General features: G+C 38.6%; 1 protein-coding gene across 3 annotated transcripts; it reads right to left on the reverse strand.

The window, feature by feature from the left end:
- Positions 1-2,414: 2,414 nt before the first annotated feature.
- On the reverse strand, positions 2,415-16,737 carry shoc1 (shortage in chiasmata 1). Of its 3 annotated transcripts, XM_026188587.1 has the most exons (29): positions 16,496-16,735; positions 16,119-16,194; positions 15,916-16,045; positions 15,455-15,545; positions 15,205-15,374; positions 14,947-15,109; positions 14,750-14,864; positions 14,543-14,684; positions 14,346-14,450; positions 14,057-14,186; positions 13,723-13,817; positions 12,793-13,038; positions 11,767-12,189; positions 11,396-11,431; positions 11,051-11,236; positions 10,448-10,642; positions 10,248-10,340; positions 9,641-9,822; positions 9,453-9,525; positions 9,223-9,286; positions 8,680-8,855; positions 8,496-8,595; positions 7,090-7,201; positions 6,148-6,269; positions 5,892-5,979; positions 5,573-5,704; positions 4,836-4,985; positions 3,761-4,469; positions 2,415-2,746 (listed from the first exon to the last, which is right to left on the reverse strand). In XM_026188587.1, coding segments are annotated over exons 1-29 (4,392 nt in total). In that variant the 5' UTR covers positions 16,498-16,735; the 3' UTR covers positions 2,415-2,660. The 3 variants fall into 3 exon arrangements, with proteins under 3 accessions (XP_026044372.1, XP_026044373.1, XP_026044374.1); XM_026188588.1 differs by lacking the exon at positions 11,396-11,431 and having other exon boundaries at positions 16,496-16,734; XM_026188589.1 differs by lacking the exons at positions 11,051-11,236; positions 11,396-11,431 and having other exon boundaries at positions 16,496-16,737.
- Positions 16,738-19,626: the final 2,889 nt, after the last annotated feature.

The following is a 19,626-nucleotide window of genomic DNA, read 5'->3' on the forward strand; positions in this document are numbered from 1 at the left end:
TCACTACTCCCTAAGGACCCCAAACACTGGATCTTTTTTTAGGAGTAGACCAAATTGCATTACTTCTTCCTACACTGTTACAACACTGCCAAAGTTCGGAGAAATTACAGTAAATTAAGTCTGAGCTGTTTGGATACTTAACATTTTTAACTACATGTATACTAGTATATATAACGTAATACGTCCTGCTGATGCCGTCGTTCAAACAGCTGACAAAAACCACATAATCAGGCGTTTTATTTTTGGAGTTTGTCCCTTGCAAGTTGATGCACTGTTCCTTTTAATTTTACCTGAGCACCATCTCATTTCGACAGTTGGTACCATGTGAGGGGTTTTCATCAGAAATGTAAAACAAAGCAAACTTTAAGTAGCCTTGTTGATTGGGGCTTAGTTTTGCTTAGCCTTAAATACATTTTTGTTAATCATCAGGAGGCATATAGTGGTAAACTTTATCATTTTTTATCAACTAAAGCAACCCATTCTACCTGGAAAGGTCCATTTTTGTGGGACAACACCCTGAAAACTGAAGGACTGGAACCACATTTTGTACAGATGGACATTCATGTAGCATTTTGGTTATCCTCTACAGCACCATTAGTTTAAACAATTTAGATCGTTCAGTATAAGCTAACATTCATACAATGTTATCTTATACAATTATAATTTTAGCACAACTGTGACACCATGTGTGCAGTGGATTGCTAAGTCAATGATTCAAGGTTTGTCAAAGTGTGACTTGACTTGAACTGACACATGACTAAATTGTTATCTTGATGATCACTGACTGACTAGTTATTATTTCACGAACTGTTTCCCGGAGGCAGTTTTTTTTAAATTAAAAAAAAAAAAAAAAAATCCTAATCTTAAATTCACTTTATTTTCAAATGTATTTGCCTTAAAAAATTATGTTATAAAAACCCTGTGCAAAACTCAGCACCGGCTTTTTAGATTGTGTTTTTTTTTTTTTTTTTAAGAACAGGAATCCCAGAATATAATGAAAATGTAATAAACCTTATATATTAAAACTAGAACCAGGTGATAAACTACAAGATAAATCTACATTTGGATTATCAAATACCAACACATTACTTATACTTCAGAAAATTTTATTCTTACCATGCGAATCATTATTCGTTGATTTGTTTCATGGCGCTTGTGTCATTTTCATTTTACTCAGCATTTTGAGGTGCTGCTTTTTGTGCCCAAAAGCCCCCCGACCTTATCTGTAATCACTATCCAACTATAAAGGTGCTTCTGCTGGGGCTTCATCTCTTCTTTAAAACAGAAAACTCACAGGTGACTCTTAATTGCAGGCTGTGATTAAAGATAACAGTGTGACCTTTACAGCTGAAGCCAAAATAGGAGCCAGACTAAAGGATGCTTTGGTTTAAACAGCCTGCTCCTTCCCACAATATATCTCCTGTCCCATTCAGTGCAGGGCTCCAGTGTAGTCAGGGACCATTACTGCACCATTAGGCTACTGTTTGCCTCGCCTTCATAGGGGGACTCCTTTGACCACCCTGCTGACTGCTTTTGTTCCTGTGCCATTAAAAAAACAAACCATTTCTCTCTTTGTTTGTCCACTGCTTCTAAGCAGGCAGCAGCCAGGGAGACGGACACGTAGGGAGAGGGATACATTTAAAAAAAAAAAAAAGAAAGTGGTGGGTTATTGATGGTGGTAGTCAGTGCTTGATATGGCTGTCCAGAGGCAGGGAGGCTTGGAGTCGATGTCCCTGGGGTCGTCTTTGTCTGGGGATCATTCCTGAGGGAGCTGGCTTCACTCTGCTGGCTCGTGAAGATAAGCACTCTCTCCACATGCTGAGAGAGCACGATAAGGGGATTGCTTCACTAAATTATATATATAAAAAAAGAAGCCCTGCCATTGGAGCTGCTAAAAAGAGACTTTATCAGGTTAACTGGGAAACACCCTCCATCCCATTCCTCCAGCCATAAATCACAATTTGTTTTTCCTCAATTGAGCATGCTCAGTATGGGGAGGGGGCACAGCAAACATGTGCAGATAATTATAATTATGCTTAATCTTGTTTTGTAAGAAGAACCTGCCAACACCTTCTCCTTGTTACTTAGCAGTATTTAAACATATAATCATTTATAACACATTATAATGTAGTTGTAAGCAGATTTAAGGCGTTAATCAATTTAAAATGCTACCATGTTATTAGTACTAATCATTGTCTGTTTCTATACCAGCCTGGGAAACTTCAGGGACACTTACAAAAAAATCATCAAACAAATTTTGAATTTTGATAAATTACAAATAGATAATTATAAATAGAAAAGGAGCAGCGTGTCCTGTAAAACAGCTTAAAATAGTTAATACTATAACATGAAAAAGTGCAAAACAAATTTATACAATAAACAATAGTTTAGATTGAAATAATACAAAAATCATATGATATTGCTTTGAACTTTAATAAAATTAACTGTTCCTCCTTTTTTAAACATTAACAGTATTTTCGGTGACAAAAAAGGAATTCAGAAAATCACAATTGCTTATAAACATTTAAAATGTAGACTTTTAGGTGAAAAACTAAAAATGTAATCTGAGAAGAAAACCCCCCCACCGCAAACTATGCCATGACTGAACTTTTAATGTTTTAATGCATTTTAATATTTTTTATTCCTTCTCCCATTCTTTTCTAAAACAATCTAAGCCTCGTCTGTCCATCACCTCTGCCGGGCACCCTCTCATAGCTCAGCCTTCCCTTCTTCGATGGTGACAACACTGCAAATGTAAAAAAAACAACAACAAAAAAAATAAAGTAAGAACAAATGGGCTATGTTAGCACCTAAACGTTTACCTGCAAAATAAGAAAAAGGAGACTATAATGTGCATTTCCAACCACAAACTCTGTTCAGGATCATTTTCTCGTGCAGCTCTGAACATGGGATCTATAAATTAGATCACCCAACACAACTCCTGTTATGCGCACTTATACTTGTTTGCTGGTTCTCGTGTGACTAGTCAACTAAATTTTTAATTATAAGATGTAGATAAAGGACCTGGGAGGAAAATCGAGAAAGTTAAAATTGCTGAATGTTTATTCTCAGAGACTTGGGGATGTCACAGCAGAACTCCACGCTGACAGTCTCACCGGGAGTAGCACGGCATTATGAACGTTGCCATAGTTTGTCATGATTTAGAGGGGTCTTGTTTTTCTGTATATAGTGGACTTTTTTTGTTGTTGCTTTAGTTGTAAAGCAACAACAACAAAAAAGGTTAAAAAAAAAAAGATTCTGAGCATGCTCCTCGTCTTGCTCCTCACCTGATGTGCTGTCTTCAGGCTTGGAAACTATTGACTCTTGAAGTAAAAGTGACTCAGCTCACATCACCAGCATAAAATTCAGGTTAGTATGCCAGACAATAAAAGTTGTTTGTTCTCTGTGCAAGTTTGAGGACCATGGTGTAGAATGCACAATGTACTTTATACTTTGTTGCATTTTCCTGCCATTGTAAACTTGTGAATGGTCAACTATACAAACTACATTCACTTTCAAAGTAAAAGCTCCACCTTTTTGAAACAACTTTTACTCTGAAGGCAAATGGTCTCCATTTGCGACTTGTGGTGCACTTTTCAGTTTTACTGCTGCTCAGAGAGATTTTGATGAGTATTTACAGACATAGACATCTTCCACAAAAACTACAGGGAACCATGGCAACGTAAGTATAGAATCAAAGGTTGTGTCAACAGCTAGTATTGTGCTAAAGACCTGAACAGCTTCTATTTCTATTTTTCACCTGATCCAATCAAGCCTGCAGCCTCTCTGTTCCTCTTCCTCTCCTCTCCTGCCCAGCATCTGGAGCCATAGTTGGCTGAAAGTGATGTCATCCCTCCCCCAACGTGATCATGACCCCACAGGATACCTGTAGGTGTGCTAAGACTGTAGGTGATGTGCTGACTGGGAGGATTAAAGTCCTTGTAGAGTGTAGGGTATGTGGACGTTTGGGGGCTGGCTGGCTGCTGCAGGTTGGTACTGTAACTGAAGGTAGAGTCCAGTTTGAGTGGGCTGTCAGCAGGGTGTGAAGAAGTGGTGTAATCGTTTAGCGGAGTCTTGCGTGTCCACTCATTGACTGATCTTTCAACAACCCTCCCCACTGCTCCAGCTATGCTCCTCCAGCCAGAGATCTTCCCATCCTCTCTCCATGGATCATTGATGTTCCAGCTTCCCTGGAAACAAACATCTGAACTGCCAAAAGTATCACTCAGGTCAAGTTTGAAATCTGAGTTGCCATTCTCGAATATTGGGTAGAAGCTCTCCTGTGGACTCTCGAACAGGAAGCTGGTGTTCTGGTTGCTACAGAGAAGGTCTGGATGGGGGGACTTCATGCATTCATAATCCCCAGTGTGAGTCTGTAGGCTGCTTTGTTGGTTTGTCTCAGTGGTCAAAGTTTGACGGTCTTTTGGATCTGCTGCCAGTGGATACAGGGAGGTCGTGTCACTGAAGAGCTAAACTCGGAAGAGAAGGAGGGAAAAAATCAAATTTAATTTCTTAACAACTCGGTTTTTTAATGTATTTATTTTCTAAATATTTTGGGGACTTTTTCAGCTTTATTTGATAGACACAGTGAAGAAAGGACAGGAAAGCAGGGGCAGAGAGAGGGGAAGACATGCGGCAAAGGGCCACGGGTCGGACTCAAACCCGGGCCGGCTGCTCTTAGCCGTATGGCATATGGTCACCTGCTCAACGCATTGAGCTAAACCGGCGCCCGGAACTCTGTTTATTTTTATTTGTAATTTGTACTTCTGTGTAAAGTAATAAGCTTTTGTAAAACAAGTGTTCCAAATACAAACATATTTACAGCACATGATCACCTTTAGCACTTTATGTGGCACCTCAGGAAGCAGCTCCTTCAGCTGACACAATGAGGCCCCCAGGAGCCACTCAAAGGATGGCACTCTGCTCAGCATCAGCTGTCCAACCAGGGGGTTAATGCAAGGGAACTGTGACAAACATTCTTCTTCCTGGAGGAAGCAAATGGGAAAAAAAAGAAATGCAATCAATGACAAGACATGTAATAGATTTTGATTCATAAAAAAATAAAAAAAATAAAATCACACAGCAGACATAAGACAGTTGTAAAAGGTGCATTTAGTTTTTGTCTCTTTGAAACTTCACAACCATTTATGGAATAATTTCTGTTTCAAACCTATGAGGTCCTGACTGGTCTCTCAGTATAAGTAGTTAATGAAAAAACATTCTGTTTACTGTGAATTTCTGTCTATGTAGATGGCATTTTTCCCTGATTTATCAGTATTAATTATCACAGTTAATAATAAAATATCTTGGTCTCCAACCACTGTTTTCTGCAATGTGACTACAGAAATACAAAAACAAATCTACACAGAACCTGTATTTTCTAACTGTATGCTGTCCAGTTATCCCTCTTGATTACAACTGGACCAGCTTATAATTAACCATAGAAAAAAAATGTATCCACATGCTCTTAAGAATAGAGTCAAAACACTGCTTTAATTCATCACTGAAAACAGTGCAATTTATTCTAGACCTTTCTGTATGAATAGCTTTGATTTGGGGATATGAGTTTCACCTGTGAGGGCATCACAGTCAGCCAGTCTCTGTTCAAGAAGCTGACAGGGTCTCTGTCACTGGACATCAGGCTGTGGAAGCAGATCTGACTGATGGACTTTGCCATTTCCAATACATCTGACACTAACAGCACCTGCAAGACGATGTACAGAAATGCCTGTATCCTACTGTTGTTTATTCTTTTTTATTACTTTTGGTCTTTTTGTTTAAAATATTGGTGAAATGTCTTCAATATCCTGGAAGGATATTAATTTGACTTGAATGAAGATGATAATCATAATAATGATCTGTTACAGAGAGGGGCACCACTTATGTTCTACCTTCACATCCAAATCCTCAGACTTCATTCTCAATAGCACCAGAGATGAATAGACTAGCACCAAGTTGCTGAAGGCCTCACTGGAAAATCTGCACACACACAAAATCAAGCCTTCTTATATACTACTACTGTTTAGGGGAGATAAATAAGGACCCTTTTGGAAGACAAAATCATCAGGTTTTAGGGTCAATACTTGGTTCAAAGTTAAATACACTCTCCAAGTGAGGGTGTAGGGTTAAGTATATGTGGACACCCACCTTCCTCCCTGACCTTCTGGACAATGAAGGATGAGCCAGCAGCAGCTGTACTGAAGAGAGAGAGCAGTCAGCCTCATCACCACTCCCTCACTGGCTCGCTCTTGACATAGTTCATCCTGCTCCTACACACACACACACACACACACACACACACACACACACACACACACACACACACACACACACACACACACACACACACACACACACACACACACACACACACACACACACACTTTTTTGCTGTGTGTGTTTTTCTTTAAGTAGTTGCAGAGTTTATTGGTCAGCATTTTCACTTAAGAGACTCATTAGAGCATTGGGACTAAACGCAGAGGAAATCCGCCCCCATAACAAGTCTAACTGTGTATATTGTCTTTATGAGGACTGATTGGACTGAAATGAAAGTTACATAATGCTTCAAAATAACTGCCCAGAAGTGTATCAAGATGGTCGTCAAGTGGTGAGAGTGGGATCTAAAACAAATTGGCTAAAACCAAGATGTTTAAAAAGCTGAAACCATAAAACTAAGTATGGAAGCACACTTTTATCACTGATTTTGTCTGTAAGTCAAAAATTTGAGTTATGCATGTTGAAATTTCAACTTAAAAACTCAAAATTTTGAGTTAAGTATCTCAAAAATTTCATCACAATAACTTACCAGTTTAAATTCCATGTACATTTTTTCTCAGCATTAGAAAAAAGCTTCCATACCTAAGTGAAACACATGTTACCAGTTCCCTTAAAAACACTGTCAGACATCGGATTTTTATTTTATCACAGACATTTACAAACCATGAAGAGCCTGAGATGTGTAAAGAAAAATGTTTCCTTTCCCACATTTGTGGAGTCTACTGTTATTAGATGTGCTTTAAAATTTACAGCTACCACCGTATTACGTGAAGTTTCCTCACAAAGATGAAGTGTTTATGTGTTTCCTGATACCTGAATTACGATGGCGGTGCTTTCATCCACTGTGATGAGAGTGTAATTGTGGATCCCTCCGAGCCTCTTCAGGGAGGGACAGTGGCTCCTCTCCAGCACCATCACATTAAACCTGTGACAGACATGTTTCACCAAATGATCAAACAGTGCTCTCGTCAGGACTGGGAGGTCAGGTAAAAATGCTAAAAAAAATGCTGTCTGAAGGTCAGGAAAGTCCAAGGCAGAGGCAGCATATTGATTGATTGATTTTTAGCTGTCAGAGTTATAATTATCTGTTAAAATGTCAAAAGTGATACAGCAGAACTAGAAAATAAGTTTCCTCCATCCATGATATGAGTAAACTCTGTGATGACTACAACAGCACTCAGACTGCAGGCTTACTTACAAGGCTTACAAGGATATTTAAAAGTACAATTGGAGGCAGAGTCTTCATTTTTCCGTGGGGCCAGCTCCTACTTTCAAGATTAGGCTTAAAGCATATAGTTATAGGCTTGATCAGGTGACTCTGAGTCCTCCTTTAACCCTTTAAAACCGGTTGGAGCAGGCACGTTCCGTTTTGCTTAACTATTTTTAAATCCCTGTAGAACCGGAACCACGTAAGCTACCGCAATAAATTTTTTTGCATATGAAACCGGAGGAGTTGTACTTACATCTTATGCCATCAGCTTGCCCTGGGTCATGGTTTCCTTCCACATATAGCTTTGCAAAAATTAGGATTATAATATTTATTTTCATTTTTCCTGCAGTATATAAAAATTGACTATGACTATGAATTTAATTTCCTGTTGTTGGAAACTATTTTGTGCAACTTTTTTGTATTTACAGTTGTGAGGGATAAACCTCTTAAATTTCTTTAACTAGAAATATATGTAAAAAACCAAAAACAATTTTCAATTTTTTGTAGTTTATTGCATTTTTTTGCAATTTATGTAGTTACTATGGACTTAATGCATACATATTATTACAATTTGGGCTATAACGGTTGTATTGATGTATAGCAACTTGAAATGCTCTCAAAAATGGCACTACTGCGTGTAAAAATATAAAGATAAGCTCTGGCGGACTTGGTTCTATGGTAGGTCTTAAAGGGTTAATTACCCTACAATGGATTTAGGCTGATGGGGCTTTGCCATGATGCACTGTTCCTTTTTCATTCATGCGCTTACATACTACTCTGCATTAACTGTTATTAAAATCTGGCTGTAGTTTTCTGTTTAACTTTAAATTAAAACTTCTTATATTAGATTATGTGATATGTAACCTGATGTTAGTTATTTTTACTATTTTTTCATCTCAGCTACTCAGATGTAAAACATTTAAAAATTATTCTGATGTAAAGGCTGGTCATAATACTCGATACTTGAACACAGTTGTTTTTACTTGTCTGGATGAGGAGGAAAACTCACTCTGACTCAAGCATTTGCAGTAGCAGCGGATAGTTAATAAGTCCCTCCGTCACAAACAACACATACGGCACGTTGTCCTCCAGGCACCACAAGATATTCTCTTTAGGGAAACAAGCACATTTAAAAGCATTTAAGCGAACATATCAACAATAATATGAATACGTGGAATTTGGTGGCAGCTGACCTGCATCAGAGACGGTGGTGTTGAACGTTAGGTGGCTGATGCTCCTCTCCCTACAGATTGCAGACCATGGAGACTGGCCCGGATGGTCGTACTCCACGACTAGAGAGAAACAGGTCCAAGGGAAGTCGGGGCCAATATCCTGTTCATACACCACCACGCACACACTATCATGCATGCTGTAAAAAGGATAGAGGTGTGACAACAATGTGTTTACTTATACTCAAGACAGTGTGATGAATGGCTCCTAATCTGAAAATATAGCTATGAGATGTATACATTTTGCTATTGCCAAAATATAAAATAATAAAATAGATATTATTTACCATTTGAAACTGAAAATACGCTTTTCAAATCTTTCAGAAACAATAAAATAAAATAAAGAATGTATGTTAATTAAAAAAAATAACTTGGAAAGCAGGGGATGGGACCTCAAGCACAGCTTTATTGTGTCTCTACAATATCATGTAATTATATATGACTTCATATCTCTATGTACCAATGTATCACACAGGCCTAGATGAATGAACTATGATACACTTTTACCTGCTGACTACGCTTGCACCATTGAGCTTTATCTTGTCCTGCTCTGGACAAACTGCAGTTGCGCCTCAAACAACAACAAAAAAACACAAATATAATTAACTCTATGACACAATGACAGTCACCTGTTTGTCTTATTTCTGCATGTTTTGCAGCATTTAATTTTTCTTTGAATATTTTTTAGTTTAATAACCTTTGACTGAAATGACTGAAATGATCAGTGAGCTGCTTACCTGTCACCTGGTTCAAGCTGTTGATTATTGTTGATCTGCTGCTATCACAGTGAACTGATACGATAACAAGAATCTGCACAAAGGTAAATAAGCAACTCTTATCAAGTGTTTTTCACATAAGGATTTATGACTTTAACGAATATCATATTTAGCTTATAGAAGTATATGATTGATTACACAATACTGACTTTATCTGTGCTGTTCTGTCCTTTACTGCTGTTCAGCCACTCAGCCACCAGGTGCTGGAGCTCCTGCAGTTTGAGGCTGGACTCCTGGTTTTTCTGAGTGAGGTAGAGGATGATGTGCAGCCTCTTCAGCAGCTGCTGCAGACTCTGCTCTGCACATCCCTTAGCTGCCTTTGTCAGGTACTCTGTTGTCCAAGAACACCAGGTTAAAAATCTCACAACATGGCATCTGTTTGGTTAAAACCTCAGTGTAGACACTGAAACTAAAGTTAAGATTTTGGAAATTCCAGCTTCCAGTTTTGAGTGATGGGATCCCACATGATTGCATAATTTCTATCGTACTGTTTTAGAATATTTACAGGGGATATTTCTGTATCTTACCCAGGTTCTCTCCTACTGGCTCGACAAAGTCGTTACTTATATGAAAGTAAAAACAATATCATACTACGTTATAATAAAAATAGCACAATTATAAAATTTACTTTCAGTTAACTGTTTGAACTTTTAATTTATTACAATTAGATTTTTCCCACCTTTACAACTGCAGCATTTTGAACTAACTTAATAAACTTTAAAGGTTGGGTGCTTGTGTGACAGTAGTTCATCTCACCCAAACCCGTACTGAGGTCGCACTTCAGCAGCAGCTCCTTAAATGTCACCAGCACATGAATCAGAGATGCAAGGTTGAAAAGCGCTTCCTGATCTGCAACACAGTGGGAGAGGGAGTAGATAATTTACTTCTGTCAAATCTAGGTTTAATACATTAATACAACAACATGCAAATTAAAACATTAACATGGCATTTCCTACCTTTGATCAGTTCTGCAGTCTGTGCAGGGGCCCTGCAGAGTGCCCTCTCCTGTTGTTTGAGAAGGAAGTGAGTTTGGTCTGGTGCCAGGCTGCTGAAGTCTCCACACCCTGGGAAGTTGAGCCCCAGCTGTCTGGCAGAGCTCAGACAAGGCTGAGCGAAGGCCAGCAGCTCACAGTAGGCTCGCTGCTGGCTGTCTGCACAGGGTTTAAAACACTAATTTAAAACACCATCTGAACCACCATGCTTTCCAAACAGACCCTACTACAGTCTGGTCAATGAGACATGCAGTCAAGCAGCCTGACTCCCAAACTTTGCTGGCCCCCCATGTGGTCCCTCCTGTCAAGACCTGTCTCTTTTTGTCATATTTTTCAAGTAACCTATATTGGAAATTCTGTTTTTGGTCTGTGACCCCAATATTTTTAGTAGCCCCAATAGGGCCACCCCTATGAAAAAATTATGGAGGCGCCTGGCTTTCAGGTCTCCATTAAATTGCTGCTAATGATACATTTGTAAAAGTGTGGAATTACTTGACTGAAACTCAAATGTGAACGTAAGGTGTGGATATTTGTAACTTTACTTCACTCTGATAACTTGTGTCGCACCTGTAGGTTTGATCTTAACTACTTTGCTGTCCCGTCTTTGCTGTGATTTTCCACTGAGTTGACCCATCCACTGATTAGCAGGTTCTTCCTCTCTGTTTGAATTTCCTGGCCTCACGTCCAGTGTTTGACTCTGCACTGGAGAAGGCTGCAGCTCTGATAATAGTGCTTGGTGGTTCACCTCATGTGCTGATAAATAAAAGGATGAGCTTAGGTAAAACATGTTTTTATTAGGCTACATTAGTTTTTACAGGCGTACATCTGGAGTCATAGCAAGAAAGTTCAGGTCAAGGGTAAATTTATTGGATCTGTTAGGGTTTTTAACTATTAAAAAAAAAATCAGCTTACCTGAGAGCTTTAGAGCCTTCTTAGAAACAATGCCCTCTTTATGTGAGTTGGATGAGCAGAAGTTTATAAACTTATCGGGATTAAAAGATTAGCTGAAGAAATTATGATGATTACTGAGGAATCTAACATGAAGAATCTAAGAGCTTTACAGTGCATTGATGCGTTTTGTTTTCTTTTGTGGGAAGTGTAGGGATCTGTGGCTACACACGGTTTTCCTGTGGAGACTTTGACTATAATACTTCATTTACATTTTTCACATAATAGATACAAACATTCTGGTCTTAAGTTCAGAGAACAATGTTTGAAAATAAAGCTGCAAAAGCATAAATCACCTTCAGACTATGCAAGAACAGATAGTAAGCATAGTGTACCTGCAGTGCTGCCTGAGCTCTGAGGTGATGCAGAAACAGGAGCGATCTGCTGAGACCTAAGCATCATGAAGGTGGCCAGGGGGTCAAGGTCCAGCTCTGGTGGATTTCTTGCCAACAGCAAACCTCTGTCATCATCTCTAGTATTCAGTGTGGAGGCGACAGCCTCCTCAGAAATCTTTGCACTCAGCTCCATCTGACAGTCATGTCCTTGTCTGCTGATGCCTTTTTCATGAGCTGAAGACCAGCTTGCAACTTCTGAAAACTTCTTGCCACCAATATCATATTTGGTGGTGACAGGAGCTGGTTTGACATCTTTATTCACTGTGTTGAACGCAGGCATCTGGGAGGCATTCAGAGATGAATCATCAGTGGGTTTCTTTTGGAGAAGAGTTTCAGCTGTGGTGCTCAATAGAAAGGAGTCGACTGAAACCAGAATAGAAGGAAAATAGATGAGATCTGATGATACTTAATATAAATAATTTTTGCACTTCAACTAAAAAAAACCCCAAAACACCTGAAACAATTAACCTGGTTTTGACTGGCATTTCGGCATTTAAACCAGCTCCAGGTGAGCTGCCAAAAAACAGTGATGGACAAAAACTATCATGCAAACCACCAACCACCACAGAGTGGATAATTCCTAAAGGGGTCTGAGCCCCACCTGAGACTGATTACTGCTCTGCATCAAAAGGAGCAAGCAGAGGAGGTTCTGGCATAGAATCCTTTCAGGATACCACCTAGATGAGATATTTCGAGCATGTTTAGCCAGCAAATGCCCAAGCAGACCCAGTACATGTGGAGACATTACGTCTCTCAGCTAGATGGGAACATTTTGGTGTGTCCTTGAAAGAGATGGAGGAGGTGGCTGGGGAGAGTGAAGTCTGGGTATCTCTACTCAGACTGCTGCTTCCAAGAAATGGATGCGGAAAAGTGTCAGTAAACCGATAGCTTTGTAATTAATTATCTACATATGTTTAATACAGCTACACATGGACTCATGCACATCTAAAAACCAAAAACACTCACCCTCCACATGTTCAGGTGGCAGTTTACTTAAGTCTTCTCCAGTTTCCTCTCTGATGGAGGGAAGATCAGACTTCATATTCTCTGTGAAGTCGCAGCAGCAGCACAAAGATAACTGCGGGACTTCCGTCTCCATCTCGGACTGCAGTTTGTCAGCAGCGCTTATGAAACTTTCTTTCTCTAGTTTGATAACTTTTAAGGCTTCCCACAGAGGCTGGAAGTCAACAGCTGGTTCATACATTTGAGGCTCTGTAGGAAATACAGCAATTTAGTGACACAGTTCAGAGATTTCTGTGTTCAGTACGTCTGTAAATGTGATAGATTAGAAACAAAAAAACAAAACAAAAAAAATCTCACTTTAAGTCCAATCATGACACAAAAACATGCACCCCAGAGTTTTCATGATAGCAACATTCATTTGAATTGACTTTCTCTGCATGGTAAACGGTCACATTTTGTCAACCCCTGTCCCTAGATTGTGATACATTACGTTTTAAGTCTCTACATCCAATTTGAGACTCCATTTAGAGCTGCAAACCCATCAGAAATGTTTAAGTAGATGGGTGGTTGAAGACCAAGATGTTTTGGGGCCACAGTGACATCTTGTGGTCTCCAAAAACATCAGCCTTTTAACTATTGATGCCAAAGCACTGCAGCACCTCAGTGAGTTTTAAAGTCCTCTTAGTCAGAAGTGCTGCAGCAGATTCACCCCAAATTTTGCATAATAAAAACAAAATGTGTACTCATATGATTTAAACTTAATGGCTTTTGTTCCCCCTGCTGATTCCCCCAAAGTCACTTTAGCAAAACTGTCACAGTGAACAAAGTGGTTTCTAAAGAGCCAGTGGAGGCTTTGGCACTTTTCCACTGTTAATCAGTGTTGAGTATTTAATGTGGAAAATTTGTGGAGTCTTCCTTTAATTACAAAATTACCTGACAACAGAAAGCCGACCACAAAGTTCAGGTGCTTCTCTGCCTTCCAAAGCACCGCCTTCATCTCTTTCTGAGCTCTCGGCGACACCAAAGATCTAGATGAAAATCATTATTGTTTCAAAAGCTTCTCCAATTACCATAAAATGGGAATCACTCATATTTTCTCATCATGCTGTAGCAGTTTATACGAATGTTAATCCAGATGACTTACAGATGACATCTCTATGTGTGCATCATGCTTGTTCAGTTAATGTGAAATCAGTGAAAGTAAACAAACAAACAAAAAAAACCTATCAGAACTGTTTAGTTAGCAGCTCAACCTGACATTACTCACATTCTGCAACAAGGAGACATCTCTTCCTTCTTGAGCTCAGAGGTGGACAGACAGATGTCAGTTTGACTTTTCAGGGGAGTCGGGTTGAGAGTCAACTCCAGCTCCATTTCAGTGGGAAGCACCGCACATCCTTAAAGACACAGTAAACTAAAACTTACATTGAAAGAGAATTAGACACCTCAAACAATCGAAGAGACATGGTGTGCCTGATGTAGCCTCTGTATATTTCTCTATTATTGGATGAAAAGTATAACCAACAAGTTACAGTTTTTATCTAAGCTCTCTGTACCTGCAAAATCTGACTCAATCAGGCCTCCATTCATCTTGGTTTCTTCACTGGCTTCATCTGGTACATCAAACTTGGAAATATCCACTGAAGGATTTGAAAGGCAAGCTGAAGAAAAGTCAAATATATCAGTTTATCTTTTAATAGTGTTTAAAAAAAATATTTTTTATTTCATCTTAAAGGATTTTGGTCTTTGTCACCTTTTCGAAGCACATCTAGGACTGGAATCTCCTCGTCCATCAGCTCAGTGGAAACATTCACATGACTGTAGATGTTTGAAAACCTTGTGAACTTTTCTGTGCTCAGCTGAAGAGTCTCCACTACAGCAGGCAACAGCAGCAACTACAGAGAAAAAACTATTAACAATAAACTGAGCAAATAGTCTCATGTTTATAAGGATTAGTTACCTCTCCGTTCGTGAGTGGCTGTTTAACAAACTCCTCTTGAATGTCTACGCATGTCTGAACATTAGTGGTGTCCACATCTGCCGGTTTTTCATAAGATGCACAGTGCTTGAAACAGCTACAATCCAACAGGTTTAACATGATGGTTAGTGGGGCCATAAACACACAAAGGTTGTTCATTTGCAGGTTTTAAAATGCACCTGAACATGTTGTCTTCTGAGATGGAATTTCCTGATGAGCTCAGCAGCGGGTCAGCTACAGGAAGCATCCTCAATCTGGACAACTTGACTCTCAGTGTAGGCAAATGTCTCTTAAACTCTGCCAGGTGATCGACTGGAATGAGCTCTTCTGGCAAGAAGAGGTCTTTCACAGAACACAAACATGTTTTACTAAACATAACTGATTTCCTTAAGAAGATTAGAATTACAACTTTATTGTAGTATACAGAAATGGTTCACCTTCACTCTTATCCGTGATCGCGTCAGGTGTCTGCTTAAAAAACGATTCCTGACATGGACCATCAGTCTGTGAGTCTTTTAAAAGGGAACCATACAAATCTTCATCTAAATCCTGAAGTGAGTCAGGATTAGAGCTGGGTATCACCTCCACCTCATCTTTCACATCAAATCTGAAAAGTAACAAGTATTTATGATATCTCTCCACAAATACAAAATTCAGTGAATGGATTGTGTTTTTAAACAGGAGAACCTTTCTGTTGAATTTACTGGTGGATTTTTTTCTCTCAGATTATCAAGGACAGAGCCACCGACATTAAGTCTGCAAGTGGAGATCACCTGTCCTGTCAAGGGAATAAATATATAAGCAAATTAACTCATATGGCAGGCATGTGAAGATTACCTGTATCATCAACACACTATTACTGGTTTTTTATGATTGCTTAAGTACTTTCAAAATTACTTTAGTAATTTTACACGTTGATTTATTACAAAGCCCAAAGAGTCATGCTGACAGATTTCTTTCATTAACTATGGCAGCATTTCTTTATCATATATAAAAACTGAAATGTACTATTGAAGTTGCACATCTTTTTCTTATATTAGGATTAAATATGCAGTCAAACTTCTTTGCACTAACAGAAATGAGATTTTCACTAGTCTGGTCCACTTACATCCCCGCTCTACAAACTTAAGTTGTTGTTTTTTTAATACCTCTGACCCACGGTTTCCTGTAGGTGTCTTCAAGCAGCTTTCCACTATGTGGATACAGGTCACTGGCACCTGTCAGGTAAGGTGTTGGCAGAGCCAGCAGGTTCATCATGACTTTCAGACTGGTGCTGGCCTGAAATACACACACAAAGAATCAGAACAACAAGCTTTTAGAGAAATACTCCGGGTAAAATGAACAAGCTCACCTCAAAAACATAGTCAAGAGCTTTAAATCTGATAGCAGGGAAGACTTCAGTCTGGGGAGAGTTGTCCTTTTCTGGCCTGTGCACACAAAGAAGCGGAGTTACAGGTAACATGTCTGTACCTCGGTATCTTAAATCACACCAACTAACTTAATGTCTCGTGCTATAAACAAATATATTTATGTAAACGGATAAAAATAACTTTCACGTGGAAATCTTTCAAGTTTATTAGCTTGCTTAGCTAGCAAGTGTCGTACTATAGCTAGGTAACTTTTTTTTTTTTTTACACATTTTTACTCTAAATTTAAAGCTTTAAATATGGAAAGCTGACAAAAAAAAGTAAATAAGAGCACTGTGTGTTTCAGTAACAGCAAACTTACATGATGCAATTAAGTTTTAGTGTTGCGCGGCTGTAGTGTCCAAGATTGTTTTTTCAGGATGCATTAACAGGTCACCAAAAGGTGAAACCGTCACGCATGCGCTCTGAGGCATATGACCAGTAAAGCTAGGATCAGCCTTTGAAAAAAAAATATCTGGATAGTATTTGCCTAAAAAAAATTAGAAAACCTAAAATATTTCTGGGACCCCAACAAGCTCTTTGTAAATCCTGGAAAGGCCTCCACTGAAGTTATAGACCCATGGACACAAATATTTAATGGACGCTGGCCAACGTTTTTTTCTGTGGTTGTGTGGATGGCAATGTTAATACCTAACATAGGCCATCAGAGGCGCTAGAATAAATGTTTTTGGTCTGGTAAGGAACTCGTTTCTGCAGTACAATGGTCCACGAGTCCTTCCTTTCTTCTTGGTGACGAAGCATTTCTATGTCAGGATGTCACCAGATTTCAGTTTGGGTCAGTGCCTACAGGTCTCATTATGCCAGAAACACACATTTATGTGTCAAAACGCCCCTTTAAATTCCCCAATGGACTGAACAAAATAAAAGGTAAATTTAAAAGTCATACATTATTTATTCCTGTATAAAGCCAGTCCACCACGGATAACATCAACTAAGATGTTGACTATGGACTGATTTTAATCACTTAAATCACAGATAACCATAAATAAAGCTCACTGTAATACATATTTCTTAGCTATTTATTCATTATTTTCCCGACACAGTATTTGTGTTAATGTGCCATATTGTGGCACAATGCAAATTGTTTCTATATTAAATATGGAAAAACTGGGTTGCAATTTCCCATACAAATCAACACAATAATAGTTATAGTGTAATAATGAACTAAATGGCTTCTGTGTTTTCTGCTTTTCAATTGCATGTACACTCTACTTTTCACCACAGGAGGGCGCTCTTCAACAGCAACATCATTCAAGGAAGTACAATTACCAATCCAATTCTTCTATATGCCTACAAGATATGGGCCCTCCGGTTTTCACTTTCCAAACACGTGATGATTTTCAATCATACAGAAAAGAAAAGAAAGAGAAGAAAAGAAAAGAAAAGAAAAGAAAAGAAAAGAAAAGAAAAGAAAGTGAAACAAACAGCGAGGTGTTTCCATCCTCTCTATTATCTTTCCCCTCATTAGAAAAAATGGGTGTTGACAGTTTTATCTTTGTGTTGTCTCTTCTGTGACCCTGTAATTCTTCTGTGTATCCTGATTGGATGAACTAAAAGTTATTAAACGCTTAAAGGTTTATGTCTGGAGTTCACTAGTTTCTCATCAAGGTGACAAAATACCAGCATGCTTTACAGGCTTCGCTTTAAGACAGCAGATTCTGCCGATGTGTGCTTTCTCACAGGAGTGATAACATACAGAAAATTCACACTGACATGAAACTGCACTAAATGTGAGCTGGAGTTTGTCTCGATTTCTGGATTACTGCCTCAGGTATTCACAGAATGAACTGAATGTTCTTCCATGATTTAAAACATACAATATAAACAGATGAATATAAACAACCTTAATATAAGGCACAAGTATTTATATAATTTCTAGTTAGAGTCAACTGTATTATAATTATAGAAACTAGTAAATATCATAGCTTTCTATAGTTTGAACTTACAGTAGGTTGTGTGTTGTGCAGTGTGGCTCCATGTGGTGACAAGCTGCCTGAACAAGGAAGACATTAGACTGTGAGACTTCATGACGATGTGAGAGGGAGCATGAGTGTCACAGGGCTGCTGAACAGACATTCAAACAGCTGCAGCAGACTTCAGGACAGTAGCTGACATCTCCACAGGCCTGTCAGACTGATTCATCATAAACACAACCCTTATTCTGATGTTTTATTTTCATGTAGAGGATGTTTTTCATCCAGTCACACTGTCAGTGTTTAGCTCAGTTTGGTCTCAGCTACTTTATTCATAGTATATCATAGTATATAATTATATGTTTTAACGTTTGTCCATTATCTTCAGCTTTTTCAGCAATATACACAACATATTATGACTCTTTAGCTCTTTTATTAAATACTTATAACTTTATAACTATATTTACTTACATGGATATTTATTCCAGATAGCTAATTGTTATTATATGTATTTAAACTTATAAAAATATTGCCACATTTATGTAACTATTTAGTTTTATTCTTTTACTTAGAACTACTTTTGCATTATACAACAAACTTATTTGTACTTATTATACAATCTTTTATGGTTTATCCATACTTTGAAATACATAACCTATTCATATTCACTAAGTCCTCTAATTATATTGTAAGTAAGGATTTGTTTAGTTAGTTGAGTGATATTAACCTGCTTACTCTATCACTGGGTTAGGAAGTAAAATGGCAGCCATATTATCAATGACACTCAGTTTAACTAACTATTTACATAGCCTTACATTGAAAACAAGTTAAATTGCTTATGACTTGGTAAAGATTATCTGTCATGCCCAGACAGTGTGGAGAGAAGAAAACAGAGAATGTATTTAGATCAGGTGAAGTTCAGTGTTGTGTCTCTACAAGACCACAGGACTGTCAAGGCTGTGTGAGGGTTTTATGGGCGATGCCTGGGTGAATAAGAATGCTCCCAACACTGAATTAAAAGATGACTCCTGCTCTCCAGAAGCTTGACAGGAGAGGAATTAGATGAGGATGCCAAACACACTGCAACAATCACATCCAGTGGTTTTTATAGGAGAGCTGGTGGTTTATTTTCTTTGACTGGAATCCTAGAACCCCCTCTGTCATAGAGCAGCTGTGAATAATCATCTAAAGGACAGAAGAAATCTCTACATTTTAACAAAAGAACACTGGTCCATCCAAAACATGTCATTAAAAATAAAGGAAAACTGAGGACAGTCCATATGTAGAACATAGAGCAGAGGTGTCACAGCAGGTTTTAATTAAAAGTTTTTTTTCAGTCTGGGGAGCTTTAAGGGGGCTGCTTCAATGTTCTGGACTGAATCCCATTTAACACATCACCTCTACCCACACAAAACCCACACCACACACTGAGCCACAACAGTCAATGTGGGTTAAATAACTCACTATTTACAAGACAAGAAGACAGACACTGCCCCTGTGGGAAGCCAACTCAGTCCCC

This window comes from Astatotilapia calliptera, chromosome 12 (genome assembly GCF_900246225.1).
Source record: "Astatotilapia calliptera chromosome 12, fAstCal1.2, whole genome shotgun sequence".
NCBI lineage: Eukaryota > Metazoa > Chordata > Actinopteri > Cichliformes > Cichlidae > Astatotilapia > Astatotilapia calliptera.